We start from the raw sequence: 27,862 nt of genomic DNA, 5'->3' as shown, positions 1-27,862 counted from the left end.
GCCTATACCAGTTTTTTTGGTGCATCAGTGTAGTATTACTAGTGATTCTAAAATATTTCTGTTTGCTGATGACACTAGCTTGGTAGTAAAGGACGTTGTGTGCAACAATGGCACTGTTTCAAATAGTGCAGTACAGGACATAATTTCATGGCTTGTATAAAATAAAGTAACATTGAATCGCAATAACACTCAGTTTTTACAGTGTCTAACACAAAATTCAACAAAACTTGACATTCTATTTACACAGAATGGGCATATGATTAGTGAGAATGGACAGACCAAATTTCCAGGTATGCAGATAGACAGCAAACTGTCATGAAAGCCCATGTTCAGGATCTTCTTCAAAGACTTTATGCTGCCATTTTTACTATTAGAACAGTAACTACAGTTAGTGATAGTCTGATACGAAAAGTAGTCTACTTTGCTTATTTTCATTTGTTTATGACATATGGTACTATATTTTGAGATAAGTCTTCTTACTCTCAGAGAGATACTGCAGAAAGGTGTGCAGTTCTCTGCTGTATCCATTTTCAGTATGCTGCCACAACAATTCAAAACCTTAGCAGTAATCGAAGTGCTTTCAAATCTAAACTGAAGACTATCCTCATGGGCCACTCCTTCTATTTTATTGAGGAGTCCCTTGAAAAAAATAGGCTAATTACTATGTTACTTTGTTGATTGACTTTACATATACTTATAGCTTGTCATTTTTTAGGATTCATAAACTTTTTTTGTTTGTTGTAGCTTTTCTGTTGTGATTTCATGTACTGACATATACCATGACTCTGGAGATTTGTTCCTCAATTTTGGTCCTATGGAACTAGATGTGTAAAACAGAGAAAAATAAGGAAATAAAATGATATGAGAGCTTTGTTGAACACCCTAATACACACAACTAGGACATCATCAGACAATGACCACCTTGACTCCATCAAGTGACATCTGATGACAGAATTAATAAGAAACTGTATTTGTCAATGACATTACGTACACTCCACCTCGGAAACCAACACATAACAACAGTCACACACGAAAGGAGGACGAACATATAGCATCACTTCTACTCTGTGGTGCAATGACAAGTAAACTAAATAGGTAGGTAGGTACATAGGAATGAAGGACATTAAACACTAAGATATCAAACCTGTATTCTGACCACATGAAAAAATTAAAGAAATGTTGACGTGTAAAAGATAATCTTGGCCTAAAAGTTCCAAGGATTCATAATATTCCATGTGAGTGGAAGCAGTTATGTGTAGCTGATTGTATAGATCTGCGCTGAACACCAACATCACCATAAGTATAAAAATTTTAAAAAAATATGTACTCGCTACACATTGTTTAGTCAGTAAACACAAGACTATGTTCAAGCAAATAAGGATTATGGCCCACATCAAAAACTACTGAGACACTGTGAACAGGGAAGCCACTGAATTTACACTGTGTGACAATAACCTTACCAAACACTTCAGTTACACAAGTACCAAAGCAAGGAAGCTGGTACATGACAAAGAAACATGACAGAGGAATTCATTGACTAGTTTACCATTTTATATGAGTGGCACCATTGCAAATTGTGGTCATGTGCGTGCAAGCTGCATTTGCTTCTCTCTCTCTCTCTCTCTCTCTCTCTCTCTCTCTCTCTCTCTCTCTCTCTCTGTGTGTGTGTGTGTGTGTGTGTGCGTGTGTGTTTTTTAGTTAATTCAGAAGAAAGCTTATTTGTTTAACAGTTTTTTTGTTGTGCCTGCCTGTGACTCAACGTTTCCACTGTATGGTGAATAGCAATCTTTCCTTTACATAACATTGGCAGTTATTTCTCTACTTTGTTTGTGAGTATGCTTTTCAATTCCCTGTCTGATATCTACACACTGCAGCACATGAGTACCGTATTTACTCGAATCTAAGCCGCACCTGAAAAATTAGACTCGAAATCAAGGAAAAAAAAATTTCCCGAATCTAAGCTGCACCTGAAATTTGAGACTCAAAATTCAAGGGGAGAGAAAAGTTTTAGGCAGCACCACCAAATTGAAACAAAGTTGGTCCATTGTAATATGAGACACAATTTAGGTGGAATGAATGATGATACAGCTACAGTAGTTTGGTTAGAGACGTAAGCTTAGCAGTTAAGCTTAACCAGGTAGCCATTGCTGTGTGTCCATCCGTACTTATACGGGTACCCTTCCTTTTTCACGTGCTTCGTCTGGTTTGAATTGATTGCTTATTTTTCTTTGATCTGATAAGTGCAGTTCTCTTTGTTATAGGTGTTTACGCCACTCTAAGCTGAAGATGCATTACTGTACTGTGTCATGCATTGTTTCTCGCATTCTGATAATGTATGTTCACGGCCTGTCGCTGCTCGCAGCATGGCTTGCTTTTGTGCGCGCTACCGCCGCTTACACACACAAAAAAAAAAGAGAGAGGAAGCGACTCATTAGCAAAATAATGGCAAGAGACTGCTATTTGTTGTTACTTACACTGCTGCTTTCTTTGATAATGATCAACAAGAACCAAATAATAGACTGCATATGATAGAAGATGTTCTGACAAGAGTTTAGCGAAAATTTGTCTGCGTTTGAAAATCTTTGCAGGCTCCTCTTTAGTACATTACATTCTGCACAGAAATTAGAGTCATCTTAGATTTAAAAATCTAGTCAACTGCCGTGTTTCATTTCTGACTGTATCACTATTAGGCATAAGAATAATACGAATATAAACATGACATGATATGTATATTCTTCCACATTTGCTGTTGTCTCACTCTAGTTTCGTAGTTTATTAGGCAGACAGAATTTAAATGAGATAGCAGCAAACACGAAAGAATACGTCTCAAAATGTTTATATACATATTATTCTTATGGTGAAGAGAATATTGCATGTGAGTCACAATTCATAAAAGTTCCTATTAGCAACCCTTCTCTTCCCACAGGTAGGAAAAAATTCAGAATGTAGAGTTGGCCATATTGACACAAACATCCCTAACAGTCTTGCCAGTCAGATTTTCGTAGTACATTTAAACGCTGCAACATCCGAAGATGAACAATGCAGAATTTGTATTTATTTCGATGGATAATGTATGAAAATGCAGTGGTCAAAACTCGGGACGGAGGAAAAAAAGCTCGTTTTCCACCTTTTTTTTAAATTTACTTACTGCAGAGGTTTTGGTGCCAGTATTTATCTTCGTGCCTGCAAAGCATGCCTGTGTAGTGCTACATATATTCGACAGCAGAAGTTAGTTGTGGCGGCACCTACCAACATTTTTCACTCAATTCTAAGCCGCAGGTGGTTTTTTGGATTACAAAAACTGGAAAAAGTGCGGCTTAGATTCGAGTAAATACGGTATATAACTCCAGTCTGAGACCTAGAGAGGAGAGCATTGTCTAAATGAAAATTATTTCTACTTCTGGTGTTGGGGTTGTGAATTGCAGATTTCATCCTAAATCCACTCTGGTGATTACCTTCCGACAGCATATGCATTGGCACAAAAGTGTAAGAACCCCTATGTTGTTGAAGAGGCTTCTGTAAGGCTTATGGTTATCATCTTTACACGCTATACTTATTGCACACTTCTGCATAATACCTATTTATTTCACCTAAGGTTAAATTATGATGCAGGACAGTACTGAAAGAAAGAGTGCAAAGTATGCTAGCAACCCCATCTGCACATCAACAAAATTAAAGAAATTTCAGTGTGTAAATCAAGCTGAAATGAGCTTTATGATACACTTATCCCCACGCCTGTGCCACCTCAGTTTATTATCTGATCGGCTGCTCTGAAATTTTACACATGGAGTTTGATCTCTATTTCTAGTAATCATAAGTAGGACTTGAGAAAACTTACAATACAAGAATGCAGCATGTTTTTTCCACTTTTAATGTGTTTATCAGCAATAATCAAATTCTTCCTTCTTAAGATAAAAGTTGGCAATCCTGTTTGTATGTCATAAGACTGGTTTATAACAAACATTTTGGTAAGCTTGTTCCACGTTTCTCCTTGTCTGAAAGGGTGTGTTGGGCCACTTTATCAGTGTATTAATAACATTATGAAACATCACATTTGGAAAGAGTCCTTCAGTGCCTTTGGTAAATCATTTATTTAGGACAAGAATAGGTGCAGGCCAGGTATCAAACTTTCTGAGACACGCAAAATTTAGTTTTATTCTTGTAATCCCCAGTTCCATCCATGAAAAAGGGATGCCTTTGATACAATAACATTTTAATTTACCAAGTAAAATATTACGATCTAGACAATCAAAGGCCCTAGCAAAGGAACAATGGGACTGAACAATATGGAAATCAGGTGGATGGCAGATGGACTTTAAAGATGAGTGTGGACAATTTTAAACAGTTTCATTTCAAGGTATATTATGAATTTCATAGTGTTACTGCAGCATTTTGAATTCAAGAATGAACATATAACAAGAGAAACACTGCACTAGAGTTGAGGAGGATGTGAAAGATTATTTACACCTCTAATTACTTTCCTGCAACATCCCTCTGGGTCTATAGTTCAGAATGATTTTCTCTTCTATTGATGCCTATACATCTTTGTTTTACTATGTATTGTTTCTATGTCCTGCTTTATCTTCCATTATAAAATGTTTAAAATCATAGAAACTGGAGATTTAATTATTTTCATTTTGGTTTCTGTCCATTATATTCCCAATGTCGCAGTTTACAATTGGTAATTACAAGCTCTTCATTTGCCCCTAATGAGAAAAAATGCTTTCTTTCATGGTGAAAGTTTCGTCCTTGACATTGTTTCACAGGCACTTTCATCTCCTCACTCACTTAGAAAAAAAAAGAAATCAGTAAGTCCTGAAGAATAAACAAATAGCATCAAGAAATGTGTAGGGAAAAATAGCATTAAAAGCTGCCATTCAGTGCTTCTACTAATAATTTCACATTGCAAGACCTGATGAGAAGAGGCAGCAAACCAATTTTGTCACAAGCTACTACCAATCAATAAAGTACAACTCATGAGTTCCACAATCTCATTCATACAAAATCAACAGAGTATTTCCATGCAGCAGCAAAAGTTCATAGACTTAATAATATTGAATGCTTTTTGAACAAAATAATTTTGAGTATTGGACCATGTCATTATAAATTACTAAAGCACTTAAACTGCTGATGTTTCGACCAACTTGCTGCAACAAGTTGGCTGAATTGTTGGCAATTTAGTTGCTTCAGTAGTTTACAGTGAAGTGGTCCACTACCCGAAATTATTTTATTCAGAATGACAACAGCCATGGAAGACTGAAAAACTAATACTGAATACTATCTTAAAACATTAAGAAATAATAAAGCTTCAAATTCAAAAACATTATGCTAAAGTGTTCTAAGAACAGCAATCAACACTTCAGTTCAAATACTTCAATGCTTCTGCAAGTTAAAGAAATAATGAATTGTAAATAAGTTTTAACTGTTGCCTGTGCACTGCCACTTTGCTCTTATGAGTGTGTTTCAAAAACAAGGAGGAAATTGTATTTTTGTGAAATATATATTTCTATTACACGCACAAGAATATATCATTTATTGACATTATCATCCTCCTTCACTTGACACTTCTCAAACTGCTGCACCAACTTTTTATTGCAACAGAACAACTTTTTCGTGATTTTAGTTGTATGGGATTAGACCATGTTCTAAAGCAGGATGTTTCACTGATATGCTCCTCTCAGGTGGCTCGCACTCATTTCACAGCAGTCAGCACCCAGCTGGCTTGCAGAAACTAATGATGGAGAAGGAGAGGTGATGGTAACAGAAGTGAGTGAGTAATCAGAATGAGATATTTTCATAAGAGAAACGGTAGTCAACTAGTACAATTCTATGGCTGCTAACATCACGTTATGCTAAGATGTATCACTTTGGAGTGGCTCACTAATGTGTTCCACAGTAAATTTCATAACTTTCATCTTGTTTAATATTTTGACAAAGCGAAGGACATGGGGCAGGGAAGCATAAAATGCGATATTTCTTATGATTTGTGCATTTCTGACAAAATTTAAATTGAGCTAACTTGTACTTCATGACCATTTTCTTAATCATTAACATTAAAACACAGTATGTAAATGAAAGTTACTTATTTTGTTCTCGCTAAAGCAGCCATGTTCGGTAGCACTTCTGGAGCACTGCCCATTCAAAGACAGGCTTTTAAGTTGAAACCTGTCAGTGAGCTTCTGTGAATAGATTTCATTCTCTTCATTGTAGAAAATACTTGCTGACACAAGCATGTAGAACCAAACAATAACATAATCACAGCTGCAGACTTGTAAAGTTGCAGAAGTTTATGTTGAGAATAAGTCTCATAAAATTCTATGAGACTAATTTTATTATCGCACTTACCACACATCTGGCTATCATAGTGCAGGATAATAAGTTCTAATTGTAGCTCAATTTCCACACTATCAACATCAATGAAAAAGGGAAGTGTAAAGACTTTCAAAATCCCAGAAATGAATCTAAAATTCATGGATCAGTTCAGTAAGTATATTTTGATACTGTTCAACATTCCACTCTGTTCCAATGTTCCCATTTCCTAGCTCTATTCCACAAATGGAGTTTCATCTCAAAGTCCTGACTGCAGACATACATCTATGCAATCAACACATTTTTAATCTGCAATGCTAAATGCAAACAGTCATATGGTGCATAACATCACAGAGGAAGGCCAAATCTACTATCCACTGTTCATTTTTCAGTTCTGCAACAGGCTTACAATTTAAGTCTGTAAATTTTCTCTCTTTTGCCCCATAGTTAAAGGACTTTACTCCAACTCTGCCAGCATGTTTCACTGTTATATGGCACATCACAATAGCTTTAACTGGAAGTGTTTGAAAGCATCACTGCAGAAGAAATTTGCTGTCCAAGTCATGACAGTCATTACTTCCCTCACGTTTATGTGGCCATGTTTGCAGCATCGACACCAGAAGTAAACACAACAGCCATAAAATGGCGACAATATTCAGGGCCAGTTTAAGGCACAAGGGGAACAAGCCGCTGTTTGGTGTGCCGAGCTGAGAAGGGTTCCAGGGGTGCCACAGCTGTAAGATAGCCATATACATTGTGTATCATAATTAGTACCAAAAACTAACCCATGCAAAAGTGTGCAAGAGGAAAGGGGGAAGGGAGGGACAGCAAATGACAGGTTGTTTGTGTGGAAAAATGTTGTTCTGAAACGAACCCTGACAATACTAGAGTCTGCAGTTCTTTTCCTGTTGATGTGTTAAAGTACTTGTTATGGTTCAAATGGCTCTGAGCACTGTGGGACTTAACATCTGAGGTCATCAGTCCCCTAGAACTTAGAACTACTTAAACCTAACTAACCTACAGACATCACACACATCCGTGCCCGAGGCCGAATTTGAACCTGCGACCGTAGCGGTAGCGCGGTTCCAGACTGAAGCACCTAGAAACGCTCGCCCACATAGGCCGGCACTTGTTATGTATTTTAATATTAAAGTCATTATGTTTTATGTCCTTATTTTACAAAAAGAAACAAATTGCAATACAGTTTTACATATTTTACAGTAAAGATAAAAGTTACATTAAGCTTTGCCTTATACAGTTTTAAGCCCCATGTTAAAACCGTTTTTATCAACACAACTGTCCATATTATTATTTTTATAGATTATTATTTATGAAATGATTGCATGTTTAAAAATTAATATTAAAGTCTACATATTAATGTAACAAGTCCAATTCATTATTTTTACAGATTATATTTCAATAAATGACTGTGTAGATAAAAATTCCAACACATTTTTATAGATTATTTTTATGAAATGATTGTATGTTTACTTTGAACTTTGAGATGACATGTCCAGTCACATTTAACACCACCTAATGGCCACAGATTGTTATTTAACATAGGGTGCCTCACTAAACAGCAATAATTCATGGTACAAGTATAAATATGAGCTGACAAGATGCAGTGTATTGAGAAAATTTAGAGGATCAGCATTTGAAGCTGAGTGGCAAACGATTCTACTGCCGTCAACATACATCGTGCATAAGGACCATGAAGATAAAGTACAAGAAATTAGGGCTCACATGGAGGCATACAGTCAGTCACCTTTTCTTCACTGCATTACGATTCGAGAGACTCAACTAATAGGTCTGCAATTTGAGCATGTTACCATATAGCTCTCCAGATTGGCAAAACAATCTGCAATTTCACTGAAGGAGTGTTTAGAAAGGCATGTTTATTGCTTGCATCTGAACATATAGTGTTTTCTGTTAGTGGCATAAAGTCATTCTATGAGTCCATGATCATTGTCACTAGTCAATACAATTGTCCATCTGGAATGTTATTTAGACAATGGAAACTCCAGGTTGGATTATCAACAACAGGAAAAAGGTACAATGTTACTCACCATAAAGATGACTCATTCCATTGTCTTTGTTTGATTCGATAAATGTATTATTGTAATTCTTGCAGAAATATTAAATCTCATTTGTTACATTTAACTGACAGATTCCAGTGCTGGCTGTGGCTGAAGCATATTATGGTATATATTTTTTTAATGAAAAATGTAGATAGAGATTAACAATAAAGATGACCCTCACAATTGCAGAAACGCACAATGAAAAGGCTGTTATGCATTGCAGTTTTCAGACAAATACTTCTACAGCAAACACACACACACACACACACAGACACACACACACACACAAGTACCCCTCACGCACACAACAGTTACACTCGGCATATATGACCGGAATGCAGCTATAATGTGAATAGCTATCTGCAGTGGAGGAAGAGGGAAGAGAGGAAGATAGCATAGTGTGGGTGTATGTATGTGAAAAGAAGGGGGGGAGGGGGAGATGAGTGCTGTGTGGCATAGCGTGCAGGGACTAGGAATTGCCAGGCAAAGTATCAGGTGGTGAGCTGTGGGGAAAATATGGATATAAGAAAAGAACATAAGCAGGGAAGGGGATAGGACAGGCAGGTACAACAGCAGAGGGTTGCACACAAAGAGAGTGAGGGAATGTGAAAATGGGGAAGGTGACAGGATGAGGGGGGGGGGGGGGGGGGGAGGGGGACAGACACTGTTGGGTGGAGGATGGAATGACACTATGTTACTGTAGATTGAGGCTAAGATAATTTCGGGAACAGAGAATGTGTTGCAAGAATAACTCCCTCTGTGCTGGTGGTGGACGGAAGCATACAGATGACTCAGGTAGTAAAGCAGCCATTGAAAAAGGGATGTTATGTCCAGCTCCTTGTTGTGCCATGTGGTAGTCTAATTTGTTCTTGGCCAAAGTTCGGTAGGGGCTGGTCATGTGGTTGCTGGTCATACCAGCATAAAAAGCTTCACAATGGTTGAAGCAGACAACATGACTGCTTTCACAGGTGACCTGGCCTTTGATGGGATAAGATACACACTTGACAGGACTGCAATAGAAAGTGCTGGATGGGTAAATTGAGTAGGTGTTGCACCTGGGTCTTCCACAGGCATATGAACTCTATGGCAAGAGGATGGGATTGGGAGCTGGAGACGGACTAGAATGCTGTAGAGGTTGAGTGAGCGACAGATCACCATTTTAGGAGGGGTGGGAAGGATCTTGGGTAGAATGTCCCTCATTTCAGAGCATGATATAGACAATCAAAGCCCTGAAGAAAGACGTGGTTCAGTTATTCCTGCACTGGGTGATGAAGGGGACAATCCTTTGCAGCTGGTTCTTTAGGGTGGTGTAAGGATTGAGGGTGTGTGAGAAAATGGCATGGGAGATGTTTTTACAGACTAGGTCTGTGGAATAGTGCCTGTTTGTGAAGGCTTTGGTGAAACCTTCAGCATACTGGGAAAGAGAGTTCTTGTCATTGCAGGTACACCATCCCCGAGTTGCAGATATCCTGCCCCCGAGTGGCAAGGCTGTTTGGGAAAGAGAGACAAGAACTCCCTTTCTCAGTATGCTGAAAGTATCAAAGAGGTTCTCACAGACAGGCACTATAACCCCAGGACCTAATCAGCACAGAGATTTCCCATGCCATTTCCTCATCTATCTCCATGCCTGAAATGAGGGACACCCTATCCAAGATCCTCCCAATGTGGTGTTCCATTGCCCACACAACCTTCGCAATGTCCTAGTCCATTCCTATGCCACTCCCAATTCCAACCACTTGCCACAGGGATCATATCCTTCTGGAAGATCTAGGTGCAACACCTACCCACACCACCCACACCCTGCAGTTGTTATTCCAGTACTATCACAGGCTTATCTTACCAAATCAAAGGCTAAGGCTGGACCAACTGCGAAGGCAACCATGTTGCTAAGAAGGCTTTGGCTGAAAGCTATAATGTGTAACAGTGTTTTCGATGTGCCTGTCTGCAATGCGATGGGTCATCTTTATGGCGAATAGTAATCTACCTTTTGCCTGTTGTTGATAATCCAACCAAAAGTTTCCATTGTCTAAATAGTAATGAAGATGGACAATTATATTGACTAGGGAACTAGTGACAATGATCCTGGACTCATAGAATGACTGTATGCCAGTAATAGAAAACACTATATGTTCAGATGCAAGCAATAAATATGCCTTTATAAACTCTCCTTCAGTGAAACTGCAGAATGCTTTGCCAATCTGTAAAGCTATATGATAACACACTCAAATTGCAGACCTGTTTGTTGAGTCAGTCTCTCTCTCTCTCTCTCTCTCTCTCTCTCTCTCTCTCTCTCTCTCTCTGTCAGTATCCTGTACAACTACTTGTCATTTCATCTCTGGTTCCAATAATAAATACAGCAAAGAAAAACTGATTGTGTGTATTCCTCCATGTGAGCCCTAATTTCTTGTACTTTATCTTCATGGTCCTTATGCATGATGTATGTTGGCGGCAGTAGAATTGTTTGGCACTCAGCTTCAAATGCTGGTTCTCTAAATTTTCTCAATAGTGTTTCGCAAAAAGAACGTCACCTTCCCTCCAAGAATTCCCATTTGAGTCCCTGAAGCACCTCTGTAACACTTACATTTTGTTCGAACCTACTTGTAACAAATCTAGCAGCCCGTCTCTGAATTGATACAATGTCTTTCTTCAATCTGACCTGGTAGTATCCCAAACACTCTATCCGAACTCAAGAATAGCTCACACCAGCGTCCTATATGAGGTCTCATTTATAGGTGAATCACTCTTTCCTAAAATTCTCCCAATAAACCGATGTTGACCATTTGCCTTCCCTACCATAGTTCTCACATGCTAGTTGTTCCTCGTATCGCTTTTCAATGTTAGGCCCAGATATTTAAATGACTTGGACTGTAAGTAGGACACTAGTAGTAATAGTGCATCCAAACATTACAGGTTTATTCTTCCCCACTCATCCACATTAACTTACATTTTTCTAGATTTAGGACTAGCTGCCATTCATTATATCAACTGGAAATTGTGTCTAAGTCATCTTGTATCGTCCTATTGTCACTCAACACCTTACCGTACACCACATCATCAGCAGCAAACAACGGCAGATTGCTGCCCACCCTGTCTATATAGAGAACAACAGTGGTCCTATCATGCTTCCCTGGGGCACTCCTGATGATACCCTTATCTCTCACGAACACTTGCCATCGAGGACAACATACTGGGTTTTACTATTTAAGAAGTCTTTGAGCCACTCGCATATCTTTAAACTTATTCCATATATTCATTAACAACCTGCAGTGGGGAACTGTGTCAAATGTTTTCCAGAAATATAGAAATATTGAATCTGCCTGTTGCCCTTCATTCATAGTTCTGAGTATATCATGTGAAAAAAGGGCAAGCTGAGTCCCGCACGAGAGATGCTTCCTAAAACCATGCTGATTCACGGACATAAGCTTCTTAGTCTCAACAAAGTTTATTATATTCGAACTGAAAATATGTTCAAGGGTTCTGCAACAAACAGAAGTTAGGAATATTGGTCTGTAATTTTGTAGGTCCATTGTTTTACCTTTCTTACACACTGGAGTCACCTGTGCTTTTTTCCAGTCACTTGGGACTTTGCGCTGAGCGAGAGACTCATGATAAATGCAAGCTACCTAAGGTGCCAATGCCACGAATTACTCTTGGTAAAACGAACTAGGATTCCATCCAGACCTGGTGATTTATTTATTTTCAAATCTTTCAGTTGTTTCTCTACACCATGTGCGCTTATTTCTATATTGCCCATACAGGAGTTTGTCCAATGGTCAAATGATGGTATGTTTGTATGGTTCTCCTGTGTGAACTATTTTTTGAACAATTTTCAGGAAAGTGTTCAAAAGTATTTCACATGACTGTATCTGTACACCCCCCCCCCCCCCCGCCTCCCCCCACACTTACGAATCCATAGACATCTCAGACTACACTCAGCAGGTTGATGTTGCCTCCAACTACTATTGCATGATCTGGGTATTTACACACTACTGACTGTAGACTTTCTTTGAATGATTCTAGAACTGTCACAGCAGAGTCGGGTGATCAGTAAAAACATCCAGCAATTAACTTAGTTTCATCTACACCTTTTACGTGCAACCATGTAACTTCATTGTCACTCTAACCTTAACCTTAATAGAGACTATGTTTTTGTCAACTGCAATGAACACTCCAATGACTTCTTACCCCTTCTTCCAGATATATGTTCCTAAATATCTCAAAGTTTTCTACTCTGGGTTTCTGCCAGTTATCTGTCCCAAGGATGATCTGAGCGAGAGAACTTTCCTGGAAGGCAGTAAATTCAGGAACTTTATTATGAATACATTGACAATTTACAAATAAAATTGTGACAGTTGAAGTGTCTTTATTCTGAATACTGTTTGACTTCCCTTCCTGTGAATAAACTGGCTAGCACTCTTCAGTCACCTCAAACTATCGCCTAGATTAAAAAACCCTCACGAACACCCAGCAAGTACTCCGCTACCCAATTACCTGCTTCCTTTTTATAGTGTGAGGGTCGGTCAAAAAGTAATGCCTCCCATTTTTTTTCTACTTAAAAAAATTAAGTTAAGTGAAAAATTTGAATTTGGCGCCATTCCTCAAACCTTCTTCTGCAATCCACTGCAGTAGTAACTTTCTGTGTCAACAGGTGGCAGCACAGCAGAAGTTTGTAAGATGGCCGACATCGATGTTCGTTTGAGACAGCGTTGTGTGATTGAATTCTTGAATGCAGAAGGTGAAACGCCCATACGCATTCATGAAAGACTGAAGAAGGTGTATGGTGTTGTGACAGTGGATGTCAGCACTGTTAGACGATGGGTTCGTCGTCGTAAGGAAGCTGAAGGGCAAACACCGTTGACTGACGAAAAGCGGAGCGGCAGGCCGGTGAGTGCAGTGACTCCACACAACATTCAGCAAGTTGATGACATCATTCGTGGTGACCGTCGGGTGACTGCAGATGAAGTGTGTCGCATTATTTCTCTTAGTAAAGGCAGTGTGATCACGATTATTAAACAATTGGGGTACTCAAAAGTTTGTGCACGGTGGGTTCCAAGAATGTTAACCGATCAGAATAAAGAGGCAAGGAAAACAATAGCCTCCCAACACTTGCAGCGCTTCCGTTTGGAGGGAGATGAGTTTCTGAAAAAAATTGTGGCCGGGGACGAAACATGGGTGCATTTTTTTGAACCCGAATCAAAGAGGCAGTCATTGGAGTGGCGTCACATAAGCTCGCCGAGGAAGAAAAAATTCAAAACTGTGCGATCGGCAGGGAAAGTTATGGCAACAGTTTTCTGGGATACAGAGGGTGTGATTCTGGTTGATTTTTTGGAGCAGGGATGCACAATAAATTCTGTTCAATACGTCACAACCCTCAAAAAACTTAAAGCACGTCTTCAGCGAGTTCGCCCAACAAAATTAATGGCAGATGTTCTTCTTTTGCATGACAATGCAAGACCACACACCAGTCGTCACACCTCTGACGAGATTGTCAAAATTGGATGGGAAGTTTTGCCTCATCCCCCATACAGCCCTGACCTGGCACCATCAGACTTCCATCTGTTCGGGCCACTAAAAGAAGCTCATCGTGGGATTCATTTTGAAGATGAGGAGGCCGTCAAAACATCCGTGCGTCAATGGCTTAGGAAGCAGAGCTGTGATTTTTACCGTGCTGGGATACATGCCCTTGTTCAAAGATGGACCAAAACTGTAGAGATGGGCGGAGATTACATTGAAAAATGACAAAATGATCCTCAATGTTGTGGTTTTCAACCTATGTAATTGCATTTAAATTTCCTGACAATTAACCGTAGAAAAAAAAATAGGAGGCATTACTTTTTGACTGACCCTCGTACACCCCTGACCTACAAGGGGGCCCAACAAATTCTTACACAATAACACAGCCCAAGAAATCTGCAGCCAAGACTGTCACAGAGTCAACAAAGTTCTTGCTTGAGACCCTCCACATAGCTCCAAACCAAAGGACCCTAATCAACTTTGGGAACGATGCTACAAATTGCGAGCTCTGCTTGAACCCTATGAGGCTAGCAGTCTTCCTTACCTCTTCCAGCCACCTGCACATACTGAGGATCACCTCAGAACCCATGCGACAGGCACCGTTGGTGCCAAAGTGAGCCACAACTTGCAGAGAATTGGACCTGCACACTTGATAGCCACCAGCAAGGCCACCTCCACATCTCGGATGAAGCCCCCGGCAGACATTCTGAGTGCACGTTGGCTTTCTTTCCAGCCCCGAAGACCTAAGGAGTTACACAATGTGCCCAACATTGGAGCTCCCAATAACCAGTAAAACCAACCCCCCCCCCCCCCCCCCCCATGTGCTTGCTCAGCCCTTGCTGAAGGAGCAGCCACCTGTCCACTCACAAGGTGAATAGGCGAGGCCAAGTGGCTCTCCGCCTTGAGCGATGTGAATGTATTATCATCTGCTACTCACTCTACTGACACCGAGGATCCACTGTGTAAGGTGCACTAGGAGGTGCCTCAGAAGCAGAGCCCATGGGCAAACAGGTGACATGTGAGGTATACCATGCATAATGCCAGATTCTCTGCCACAACTGCACCCCGAGGTAGCATATTAAAGGTGATTGACTGTAGCCAACAACACATTCAGCTGTTTGTGATTTCTGGCCAGCTCCTCCCGTGACCACACACAGCATGCACACAACCTTTCCATCCTAGCAAGACTAACTGAAGTGAATTATAAAATCAGACAATCCTAGATATGAGACTTGCTATCCACCAGATGTGTCAGCAAAGTATGCTGACGCATTATATGTGGAAAACACTGAAAAGGATGAACACTTAACTTGCCACTCTGCAGGCGCACTCATATCAAAGCCGAGAGCTGGAGCCTGACCGACTGGCTTACTGATTAACAGATGGTTGCTTTCAAAACGAAACAAATGATCACCTATTGAACTACATACTGAATAAATGTACACTTACAAAAATGCAAGATGAACCCTCTTAAACATACAAATATGCACAAAATTTTATAAATATATTAGGTGGAAAACACAGAAAAGGATAAACACTTAACTTGCCTCTCTCTAGACATACTCATATGTACATATATATGAAAATTATTCAGACACTTATTTCTCTGCCTCCACCAAATGGATAATTTCAGTCACAATGATTAACAGTCCTTTCCTTGATTTTTGCACATACACTAACTGATTTTCGGTTTCTAAATGTCCGTAATCTCTTGCATGGAAGCCTTTGTAATGTCACTCTGAAATGAATTTTTTCATTGTGTTCAGAGTTTTGAAGCACAATAGGTGTCTCAAGACACCATCAGATGATGATGATGATGATGTCCCATACTCCGAGGAGTGTAGGGAATAATGCGGGAGACCCGCACCGCCGACAAGGCAAGTACCAGGAACACAAAGACATCTTACACTGACATGTTGTACATTGATGTTGGTGTGTCTTACCTTCACTCTGAAGTTCCTAATCTGGCCATCATGCTACTTTTCACTGATTTAAGCACTGCGCTGTAAGCATATAAGCTTGTATTTACAGTTATGCTGTACCTATCAACAGTCATTCCTCTGATGGCACTGCATCGTTTGCACTTACCTTGTTCTGCATAACGATGTCTGACCACCCCATTTTACCGCAAACACTCTCTTCCCAGAGAGAAAATGAGCATGAATGCTCTTGCTCACCTAGCCACCTTCTGAACAGATCTGGTCTAAGGCACGTTTCTGAGCCTAATGCTTCTCTTCCTGAAGCTGAAGACACTTTGAAAGGCTTAATTGTTATATGGACTTTTCAACATGCTGAGACTATTTCTGTTCAAACAGCAACTAATGAAGTCTTTATAGCCTCTGAACATGTCTCCAGCAATGGGAGATGAAATGTTAGACACAATACATGCCTTAAACCATAGCCTAATGTTTATAAAACTAAAATCACCAAGAATGTAAAGCTCAGCCATGAAACCCTACATGATAAGACCAATTTCTTTATTCCAAAACAAAAAAATGTTTTTGGTTTTGTCTCAACACAAGAATGGACTACTTTTTGACCTGATTCTCAAAGTAGCCTGCAAGTGTCCATGCACACATTCATCCAAAGTAGTGGGGTTGTATGGGTGATGCTGCACAACTGAAATTTCATTTCTACATCATAACAGATTTTTTGCTGTGTTGTGAGGATGAGTGTGTGTGTTTGGATCTTAATAGCACTCAATGGCAAGGTTATCAGTGCACTTACAGTCACTAAAACAAATTTATTTATTTATTGTTCCATGGGACCAAATCCAGGAGAAGTCTCCATGGTCATGGAACGAGTCAATACATGAAATTATAACACGATAGTAGAACCAGATAAAATGAAATATAAGAAACAAATTCAGGAGACAAGTCATAAGTTTAAATAAAGAGAATTAACACTCGAATTGGCGTAATTTTTCAGCTCTTCCAGGAGCTCCTCGACAGAATAGGAGAAGTGAGCCATGAGGAAACTCTTTAGTTTACACTTAAAGGTATTTGGGCTACTGCTAAGATTTTTGAGTTCTTGTGGTAGCTTGTTGATAATGGATGCAGCAGAATACTGCACTCCTTTCTGCACAAGAGTCAAGGAAGTGCATTCCACATGCAGATTTGATTTCTCCCTAGTATTAACTGAGTGAAAAATGCTTACTCTTGGGAGTACGCTAATATTGTTAACAACAAATGACATTAAAGAAAATATATACTGTGAGTGCAGTGTCAGAATTCCCAAACTGCTGAATAGGAGTCAACAAGAGGTTCTCGAACTTACGCCACATATAGTTCTAACAGTCCGTTTTTGAGCCAAAAATACCCTTTTTGAATCAGAAGAATTACCCAAAAAAATAATACCATTCGACATAAGCCTATGGAAATATGCAAAGTAGACTACTTTTCATGTTGAACTGTCACTTATTTCAGATACTGTTCTAATGGTAAATAAAGCAGCATTTAGTTTCTGAACAAGATCCTGAACATGGGCTTTCCACAACAGCTTACTATCTATCCGAACACCTAGGAACTTGAACTGTTCTGTCTCACTTATAATATGCCCATTCTGTCTGATCAAAATATCGGTTATTGTTGAATTGTGTGTTAGAAACTGTAAAAACTGAGTCTTACTGTGATTTAGCATCAAATTACACTCCTGGAAATTGAAATAAGAACACCGTGAATTCATTGTCCCAGGAAGGGGAAACTTTATTGACACTGACAGAACCACAGGCACATAGACACAGGCAACAGAGCATGCACAATGTCGGCACTAGTACAGTGTATATCCAGCTTTCACAGCAATGCAGGCTGCTATTCTCCCATGGAGACGATCGTAGAGATGCTGGATGTAGTCCTGTGGAGCGGCTTGCCATGCCATTTCCACCTGGCACCTCAGTTGGACCAGCGTTCGTGCTGGACGTGCAGACCGCGTGAGACGACGCTTCATCCAGTCCCAAACATGCTCAATGGGGGACAGATCCGGAGATCTTGCTGGCCAGGGTAGTTGACTTAAACCTTCTAGAGCACGTTGGGTGGCACGGGATACATGCGGACGTGCATTGTCCTGTTGGAACAGCAAGTTCCCTTGCCGGTCTAGGAATGGTAGAACGATGGGTTCGATGACGGTTTGGATGTACCGTGCACTATTCAGTGTCCCCTCGATGATCACCAGAGGTGTACGGCCAGTGTAGGAGATCGCTCCCCACACCATGATGCCGGGTGTTGGCCCTGTGTGCCTCGGTCGTATGCAGTCCTGATTGTGGAACTCACCTGCACGTTGCCAAACACGCATACGACCATCATTGGCACCAAGGCAGAAGCGACTCTCATCGCTGAAGACGACACGTCTCCATTCGTCCCTCCATTCACGCCTGTCACGACACCACTGGAGGCGGGCTGCACGATGTTGGGGTGTGAGCGGAAGACGGCCTAACGGTGTGCGGCACCGTAGCCCAGCTTCATGGAGACGGTTGCGAATGGTCCTCGCCGATACCCCAGGAGCAACAGTGTCCCTAATTTGCTGGGAAGTGGCGGTGCGGTCCACTACGGCATTGCGTAGGATCCTACGGTCTTGGCGTGCATCCGTGCATCGCTGCGGTCCGGTCCCAGGTCGACGGGCACGTGCACCTTCCGCCGACCACTGGCAACAACATCGATGTACTGTGGAGACCTCACGCCCCACGTGTTGAGCAATTCGGCAGTACGTCCACCCGGCCTCCCGCATGCCCACTATACGCCCTCGCTCAAAGTCCGTCAACTGCACATACTGTTCACGTCCACGCTGTCGCGGCATGCTACCAGTGTTAAAGACTGCGATGGAGCTCCATATGCCATGGCAAACTGGCTGACACTGACGACGGCGATGCACAAATGATGCGCAGCTAGCACCATTCGACGGCCAACACCGCGGTTCCTGGTGTGTCCGCTGTGCCGTGCGTGTGATCATTGCTTGTACAGCCCTCTCGCAGTGTCCGGAGCAAGTATGGTGGGTCTGACACACCGGTGTCAATGCGTTCTTTTTTCCATTTCCAACGAACCTATTTCATGAACTACATTATTTGATACTGTTTCAATATTACATACAAGATCCTTCACTACGGAGGTGGTGTCATCATCAAACAGAAATATTTTTGAATCACCTGTAATATTACAAGGCATAACATTTATATAAATTAGAAACAGCAATGGGCCCAGCACCAACTCTTGGGAAACGTCCCCCTTAACAGTGCCCCATTGGGACTGAACATCACTACCACTCTCAATATTGTGGAGGATTACCTTCTGATTTCTGTTCTTAAAGTAAGAGGCGAACCAATTGTAAGCTACTCCCCTTACTCTATAATGGTCCAACTTCTGCAGTAATATTTTGTGGTCAACGCAGTCACAAGCCTTCATTAAATCAAAGAAAACATCTAGCGATCACACCCTTTTATTTAATCCACCCAAAACCTCACAGAGAAAAGAGAATATAGCATTTTCAGTTGTTAAACCATTTCTAAAACCAAACTGTACATTTGACAGCAAATTATGTGAAATTAAATGCTCCCGTAACCTTGTATACACAACCTTCTCGATAACTTTAGCAAACACCGATGGCATAGAAATATGTCTAAAATTGTCAACATTATCCCTGTGTCCCTTTTTATAATGTGGCTTCACTACTGAGTACTTTAATCGGTCAGGAAACCGACCACTCCTAAAGGAAAAGTTACAGACATGGCTAGGTACTGGGCTAACATACATAGAACAATACTTCAGTATTCTGCTAGATACACTGTCATATCCATGAGAGTTCTTGGTATTTAGTGATTTAATTATTAACTCAATCTCCTTCTTGTCAGTATCATCAAGGAGCATTTCAGGTAACAGTCTTGGAACACCTTTTTCTAAGAGCGCTACACGATTCCCCGTTGGGACTAGGTTTCTATTTAGTTCACCTGCTATATTCAGAAACTGTACATATATGCGACTTATCAGTAACACAGACATTCCCACTACACACTGATTCTATATCCTCGACCTCTCTCTGCAGACCACCCACTTCCTTTATGACTGACCATATAGTTTTAATTTTATCTTGAGACTTAGCTATTCTATCTGCATATGACATACTTTTTGCCTTCCTAATAACAGTTTTAAGCACCTTACAATACTGTTTGTAATGGGCTGCTGCATTTTGACTTTGACTGTTTCTAATGTTTTGATATAATTGCCACTTTGTTCTACAAGATATTCTTATCCCTCTAGTCAGCCACCCAGGCTGCCTGTTTGTGCTAGTAACCTGTTTTGAACGTTCTAACAGAAAGCAACTTTCAAAGAGCACAAGAAAAGTCTTGAGGAATGCATTATATTTATCATCTATTGTATCAGCACCATAAACATCTTGCCACTCTTGTTCCTTGATAAGTTTTACAAAGGTCTCTACAGCAACTGGATCAGCTTTCCTAAAAAAGTTGATAACTATATTTAACATGTGTTGCAGCACAAAAATATTTTAGAGTTAAAATTAGTGCATCATGATCTGAAATGTGGAGATAATCTCTAAAATTGTTGCACACTTTTGCACTCAAAATGACCACACAGTCACTCTATCTCATATGCACTGAAGCAACTTAGAAAGAGGAAAAGTAGCTGTGCATGAAATTAAAACACAAATAAAATGACAAAGGAACTAAAAGAAAAGCAGAAGGAAAAGTCACTGGCTTTCCACTAACAAAAAAAAAACTTGTGTGAGCTAATCATCCCATGAACACATTAAAACCATATCCTCAAAAACCTTGGGAAAAATGTTGGACAATTTACAAAACTTTAAAACTTGAAGTACATTCATTTGTACATAACTTAAAATAGAGGGCAGATCCTGCAGCAAAGAGCCTTGTCAGAAAATAAAAACACATTCCAAAAAGTGTGATGTACAGTGATCTGTACACCACAAGAACCACACACTGGAGGGTCCTTTCACCAAAGCAGGAAGCAAAGTGTCGTAGGGCTGTGCCCTATGTGAAGATCTTGTCCTGTCAACATGATGGAAGCACATATGCCGTGACTTTGTTTTGTGCTTTACTAGACAAAGCTTATTATCTATCACTTCCAGTCAATTGGCTTCCCATCAACACACGACTTTGTACATCAACAGCAAGGCAATAGCATGTAGGGGAATGGCACACTGAAATAACTGAGGGTCACGACATGCCTCCTTGGCTGCCAGATCTGCCCTCTTATCCCCACAATACCCATGTACCCTGGCACCCAGCAGAAAGACACCTCCTTCCCCAGTCTTTGTAGCTGGAAGAGGACATGCTGCATATTCTGGACTACTTTATATGCTGGGTACAAACATCTCATAGAGTGAAGGACACTCAAAGAATTGGAAGGAACAGACAAAAAATTTAGCACTGGAAGTATGACTCATCTGCTCTAGTGTTCACAAGATCGCATACAATTCTGCATCAAAGGCAGCAAATTCTTGAAGCAGTCCAACCTTGGGGAAATTATCTGGGAAAATGATACAGCACCCAACCCCTGTTTAGACTCATCCGTAAAGACGGCCACATTGTTGTGGTGCTCATATAAAATGCCAGAGAATATTTCATTAAAAACAGAAGCAGGAGTGCAATCTCTCCTGTATTGCATCAAATCTAAAATTATCCTGAGCCTCCACAGTAACCAGGGCGGCAGACAGTAAAACCCGGGATTTGCGGTCATATTTGCTCCATATCATGTGACTCCAGTGTACAACGCACTTGGATCCTAAACAGCATTGTGGCTCATGGATGGTTGGAGAAAAAGTGTTCCAGAGGTGGATGAGCAATAGTATGTTATGCAGATGAAGTCGGAGCTGTGAGAAACTTAAATGCCTGATGTACCATGAGGAACTGCCACAAGATGGTGAGTGGTTGTTCCCCAGCCTCAGGACAGACGGGATATGGGACTGGTCCTATAAGCACCCAGTGTCAGCCAAATCCCTTCATGGTAGATAGTGCCAATGATCTTCAGAAAGCCTCACTGATCCATACACCGTGCATCCACAGTGCAGCCGTGAATGCAAGAAAGCTGTAGAAAACTGGAGAAGACATGCTCTGTCTGCTCCCTGAGATCTGTGGCTAAGGAGCTTTATGATGTTCAGTACCTAGAGGGACTGTACAGGACTCCTTATTGTAGACGTAATGCTGTTCATGGCTGTGGCAAAGAGGGTAACACTTAAAAATACTGCCCTGAGGGACACCAATGTCCTGCTCAAAACACTTTGACAGTCTCTCATCAGCTCAGGTCCTAAAAAACCGCCGAGACAGAAAAAAACGTACAAAGATGGGGAGGTGGTCATGAAAGCCCCACTAATGCAGTTGTGCCACAAGCTGTGTCTCCAAGTAGTATCGTAGGCCTTAGTGATATTGAAGAATATGCTATACAATTATGTTTATGTAGAAAAGGCTGCTCAATAGCTATCTCTATCAGGGACAAGTTGTTGACAGTGGACTGAAATCTCCAGAATCCACCCTGAGAGTGGCTAAGGAGTTGCCTGGTCTCCAACAACCAGACCAGATGGTGGTTAACCTTTTGCTCTAGTATCTTTCCTCTACAGATTATTAAGGCAATACTCCTGCAACTAATGGAACACATGTGGTCCTTTCCTGGTTTGAGCAGAGGTATCAGAATTGCCTCTCTCCATGAGTTGGGGAAGTTGCCTGTCAGCCATATAAGATAAAAACATTCAAGGAGGATTTCCTTTGACACCACTGGCAAATGTCTAAGCATGTACAGCCGGATTTGGCCATGACCGGGTCCAGTGTCATGAGTCTCAGACAGTGCCAATTCCAGCTCGTATGTGAAGATAGGGGAGTTGAAGGCTTCAGAACCATGGGAACTGAAATCCAACTTGCCCCTCTTGACGGTCACACTATAGCAACGAAATGCTGAATCCTGGCCTGCATTGGCGGTAACTTTTGCAAAACACTCAGCCAGTGTCTAAGGGATGTCTCTGGGTGTTGTTGGGAGTCACCTCTGTTTCGTCAATGCTGCTATTGGTAAATAACTGTGTTTATTGTAAATCTTCTGGACGGCTCTCAAACTCAAGTTAAACAAGTGGAGAGGTTGATAGACTCCAGGAACACTTGCCATGAGTGTTCCTTGCTCTCCTTAATGATGTATTGAGCCTTAACTCTGAGGTTTTCTGCTGCTGGCCGACATTTAAACCATCAAAGAGCAGCACACCTGTGCCGGATTATTGATGCCACTCATGGGACCACCAAGGTACAGGTCACCTCATAAGATGGCCTGAAGGCTTCGGGATGGCTACGTCAGTGGCATGATGGATCACTCATGTGATGTAGTCCACCAATACCTGGATGTTGTGGCATTCAAGGACAGCCAACTGGCTGGCTGAACAGTACCCAGTTAGCGACAATGATCATCCATCTCAGTAGCTTCTGTTCAACCAATCCTCCATCCAGTAGGTGGATCCACAGTGGGAAGTGGTCACTGGAAGAAGGTCAACAGTTGCTTCCCACTGTGCTGACTGGCTGGAGATCAGAAAAAGAGGTCAATGGCTGAGGATTACCCAGTAGCAGTCAATAACTGAGTTGGATTGCCCGTGTTGAAGTCGCACAGTTCCCGAGACTCAACCCCTGGGGCAAGTATAGTTCGAGCCTCATTATACTTTGACCAGTAACCTCACTGTTTGGCCCCTCCCCCAAATCAATCAACCAACCAACCCCATAATACATTATGGGCACTGAAATAGCCCAGTAGGAGAAATGGATGGAGGAGTTGTTCAATAAGGTTTGCAAGAGTCTCAGAGTCTACTGTACCCTGTGGAGGTAAATACATTGAGCAGACAGTGGTCTTCTGACCCAAATGAACTGCAGTGGCTACTGTTTGTAGGTCAGTAATGAAAGAGAGAGCAGGGGAGTGGTGTGTGATATTGACAAACACAGCAACACCTCCCTTAGCTCTGTCGCCAGTCAGATCATTCTTTCGATGGAGGACACAGCTCAGCAACACGGGGCATCAGTGGCTTTGAAACATGTTTCTTGTAAACACAAGGACAGGGACCTGGAGTTTCAGTCCCTCCACATGAGTCCTGAACCCATTCATGTTCCACTATAGTATGGGAGCGATCTATCACAACTGTTGTACTTTCACCAGGGTGGGGAGCCCGTAATGAGTGGAGTTTCAGTTTTGGAACAAGACAGCTGCCCCAGGCTGGCTTCACACTCCACTGGCTCTGAATCAGAAGCAGCAAAGTTATCAAGGTGAATGATATTGACAGTATCTGTGGTGAAAGCTTCCCATTTGCTTTTTTTTTTTTTTAGAATGGGAGGTCTTTGGAGGAGGCAGTGCCATATTTTTTATGAGGCTCTGCCTTTGGAGATATTGGAAGGTCCACAATGATGGCAACCGTTCCTTTGTCTGATGTTCACAGGAGGGCTATGGGCTCTGAAACAACTGCAGCTTGACATGTGCACTGACAAATGCAGGTACTAGTGCTGATGCTCCATTTGTGTAGAAGCATTTGCTGTCAAAATAGGCTTTTTAAGGGCTGAAGCAAAAGATGTAGTGAATGTGGGAAGCTGCAAGGCCTTATAGATCATCTTGGCCTCTCCATAAGGGATGTCTCAATCTCTTGTATCTTCCATTCTTCAAGGAAGACAGAGCAATCACTACTCTAGACAAGCTGATCCTCAGAGCAATTGACACACTTTGGAAGTGAAAAGCAGCCAACACCGTCAAGGGTGGCCTTGCCACTTTTGCCACAAGCTGTTTTAGTCTTATACCCTAAGGTGACATGCCCAAAGATCTGGCATTTAAAACAGTACACGGGGTTGGGGACATACTGCTGTATACTTAGTCGAAGGAAACCTGCCTTGATATGCTCTGGGAGGTAAGGATGAAAGAGTCAGATTTTACGAGGTCCCCATCCACCCTTTTCAACATCATCACATCAACAATCCCTTCTTTATCCCACCTATCCTTCAATTTATCCTTGGGAATGTTGACAGGATCTCTACAGGCCAAAATACTTTTGCTATAGTTTAAGGCGTCGTGGAGCTCTGTTTCTATGGCATATTCCACAAGGCATTTTGTTTTCCAGAAGCTGGTGACTTGTTGGGAACTAGCAGTTTCAACCAATAGCATTCCATTATGCAATCACTTGATGGATTTCAGAGTACCTGTGCCACCAGCAGTCCATACTTTCTGCCAGGAGGAGCAAATGGCTGGTCCCACGAGCAGCTACCAAAATGAGCCTTATTCAACTGAGGTGCAGAAAGTTCCACAAGAGTTGCCCACTAAAGACTTTAACAGCCATGAATCTAATCAATGTGCAGCACACATTGAGATTGAGGGGGTTTCCATCTTCATGATCCGGGTGGTCAAGCCAAGATCCCTGCTCCCTGCCATGGCATACAGTGGTCGCTGAAGCTTGCCCATAGCTTCTGATGATGGGGGATTGGCAGCACTTAATAGTCCCCAGCTCAGGAACCCTGTGGTCGCCAAATGAATGCTGAGCCCCTGATGGCTTGTGAGGAAGACGATCGTGGTAAAAGAGAAGGCTGCTTTTAGACAGAAGTCTTCTACAATAGCTTCATTTAGCTAACTTGAACTCCCTCTCCAAGCTTCTGCTGTTGTGGCAAATATTCATTGTACCCCTACTCCATAATTATCACATTCACAGCCTAAAAGAGGGCAGAAAGGAATCCTCTTGACAGAGAATTAAGTTCTGGACCACTTCTTAAATACAGAAGATGTGTATCACCATTCTAAAGACTGTCTATAGCTCTCTCACTTATAATAATGAACTCAAGTTTTGTTCCCTGTAGCAATACATGTTGTCAGCATTACACAGCAAAAACAGTAATGGAAGTTTGCAAATATATTACGTTGTCTTCGTCATGGTGAGCACAACCACCTTAAATTTATTAAATGAAGGTGACATTTTCTGAGTTTAGGCTGTTTTCATTTAAACCTCTTCTTCATTTCACAACATTATTCCTATCTTAAGTGCACCCCCTGTTTGCCAAATCGAACTGAAACAAATGGAACATCGCATGAATATACCACCATTTTCATACATATAGCACATTATTCTAGGACCCTATCCTTCCGTTAAGTTACGCTCACACCATTATGTCTGCATTTCATGACTAATATAGCTTGCATTTTATATACCTAATCACTCAATAATGGCATAAAAAGTGTAAACACGTTGTGGGACAAAGAAGACGTCTAACTAAATGTATCATTTTGTAAGCAGAATGAGATTTTCATTCTGCAGCGGAGTGTGCGTTGATATGAAACTTCCTGGCAGATTAAAACTGTGTGCCGGACTGAGATTCAAACTCAGGACCTTTGCCTTTCACAAGCAAGTGCTATATCATCTGAGCTACCCAAGCATGACTCACGCCATGTCCTCACAGCTTTACTTCTGACAGTATCTCGTCTCCTTCCTTCCAAACTTCACAGAAGTTCTCCTGCAAACCTTGCAGAAGTAGCACTCCTGGAAGAAAGGATGTTGCAAAGTGAAGTTTGGAACATAGGAGACAAGATACTGTTAGAAGTAAAGCTGTGAGGACAGGGCGTGAGTCGTGCTTCGGTAGCTCAGATAGTAGAGCACTTGCCCGTGAAAGGCAAAGGTCCCAAGTTCGAGTCTCGATCCGGCACACAGTTTTAATCTGTCAAGAAGTTTTGCGTCATTTTGTGTTTGTGACTTAGCATCTTATGCACCTATTGTTGTCACATTCCATATTATGTATATGTATATTACATATACAACTGTATCAGTCTGCTACTGACATTCCATTCCCTAGCCCAGCCCCTTAGTCAGTTTCAAATACTGTAAATACTTAATGTCCTTCTATGGCACATACAGTTACAGGCATTAACATATTATTTCAATTGCTACTCCCACTGCACAGGTGATTTCATCAGTTGGAATACATTAACACATCCTCAAAAGGTCATATCTCTCCTTGGCACCAATTTAAAATATGCTGTCTCTTTTGGAAATATTCTCTAACAGAATATTGCATACTGCATATGTACGTACTTTATGAGCAGTTCGAGGAATTTTATGTGATGCAGTGCTGCTTGATGTATAGGATAGTACTCATCATAGCACTGATTAATTTCATCCGAGCGTTCTGACACAAGATACTTAACACAGTTCCAGGCACCACGTTCACAAGCAATGTGCAATAGTGGGCGACGCTGTTGCCATGGCAACCAGTGATCCTCACACTGTTGGGTCAGCAATTCCAGGATGTCTGCCTGAAAAATAATACCACAGTTACAGCAAGTATATCAACAAGAGGCTAATTCAAGTGAATGCAGGACATCTTACTATAAGCAATTTTCCACAAATGACTACTCTGTGAAGTATGTACTTACTCATACTCATTACAATCTACCTTTCAGCTGCCTGTTACCTCTTTACTTACATATTAAATGTGAGTGAGCATTACCTCTCTGTTATTTCTCACATAATAAAGTGAACATCCACAAACAATGTTTCAGTTACTCACTCTGGATGGTATAAAAAAATACAAAAGATAGATAATCTGGGAGAAATAAGATTGGGGTGCACATACTATTTATGTCAAAGTCATTAGTGAAAGCACTATCCCAGATTGGATAAGTCATGAAATTGGCAGCAGCCTCTGGGTTGGGGCCATTTTGCAATAAGGCTGCAGAACTGTAGAAAATCTTAATCAGGGCAGCCAAAAGAAGATTTTGAGCCTGCCCCACCCAAATATAAGTCTAATATCTTGACCAGTGTGACACTGGTCATCCTAGAAGTGTAGCTCAAAAATTAACATGTGGATAAAAACTAGATACTCACCAAGCAGTAGCAGAACACACACATAAAAGACAGTTGTAATTGGCAAGCTTTCAGAGCCAGTGGCTCCTTCTTCAGACATAAGGGCTGGAGGGGAAGGAAGAGGGGTGAGGTAAAGGACTGAAGAGATC

The 27,862-nt window shown here is 41.2% G+C and overlaps 1 protein-coding gene across 5 annotated transcripts in view; it reads right to left on the bottom strand.

Moving 5' to 3' along the window:
* LOC126284810 (ankyrin-1) overlaps positions 1-27,862 on the bottom strand; it is a 151,316-nt gene that overhangs the window by 66,696 nt on the left and 56,758 nt on the right. For all 5 annotated transcript variants that reach the window (XM_049984004.1, XM_049984006.1, XM_049984003.1 and 2 more), the window contains exon 5: positions 26,943-27,163. In XM_049984004.1, the coding sequence (XP_049839961.1) occupies positions 26,943-27,163 (221 nt within the window). The remainder of the gene's footprint in view (positions 1-26,942; positions 27,164-27,862) is intronic.

This window comes from Schistocerca gregaria, chromosome 8, assembly GCF_023897955.1.
Source record: "Schistocerca gregaria isolate iqSchGreg1 chromosome 8, iqSchGreg1.2, whole genome shotgun sequence".
In the NCBI taxonomy this organism is placed as follows: domain Eukaryota; kingdom Metazoa; phylum Arthropoda; class Insecta; order Orthoptera; family Acrididae; genus Schistocerca; species Schistocerca gregaria.
Note: the sequence above shows the minus strand (reverse complement) of the source record. Positions and strands in the feature narration are given on the sequence as shown.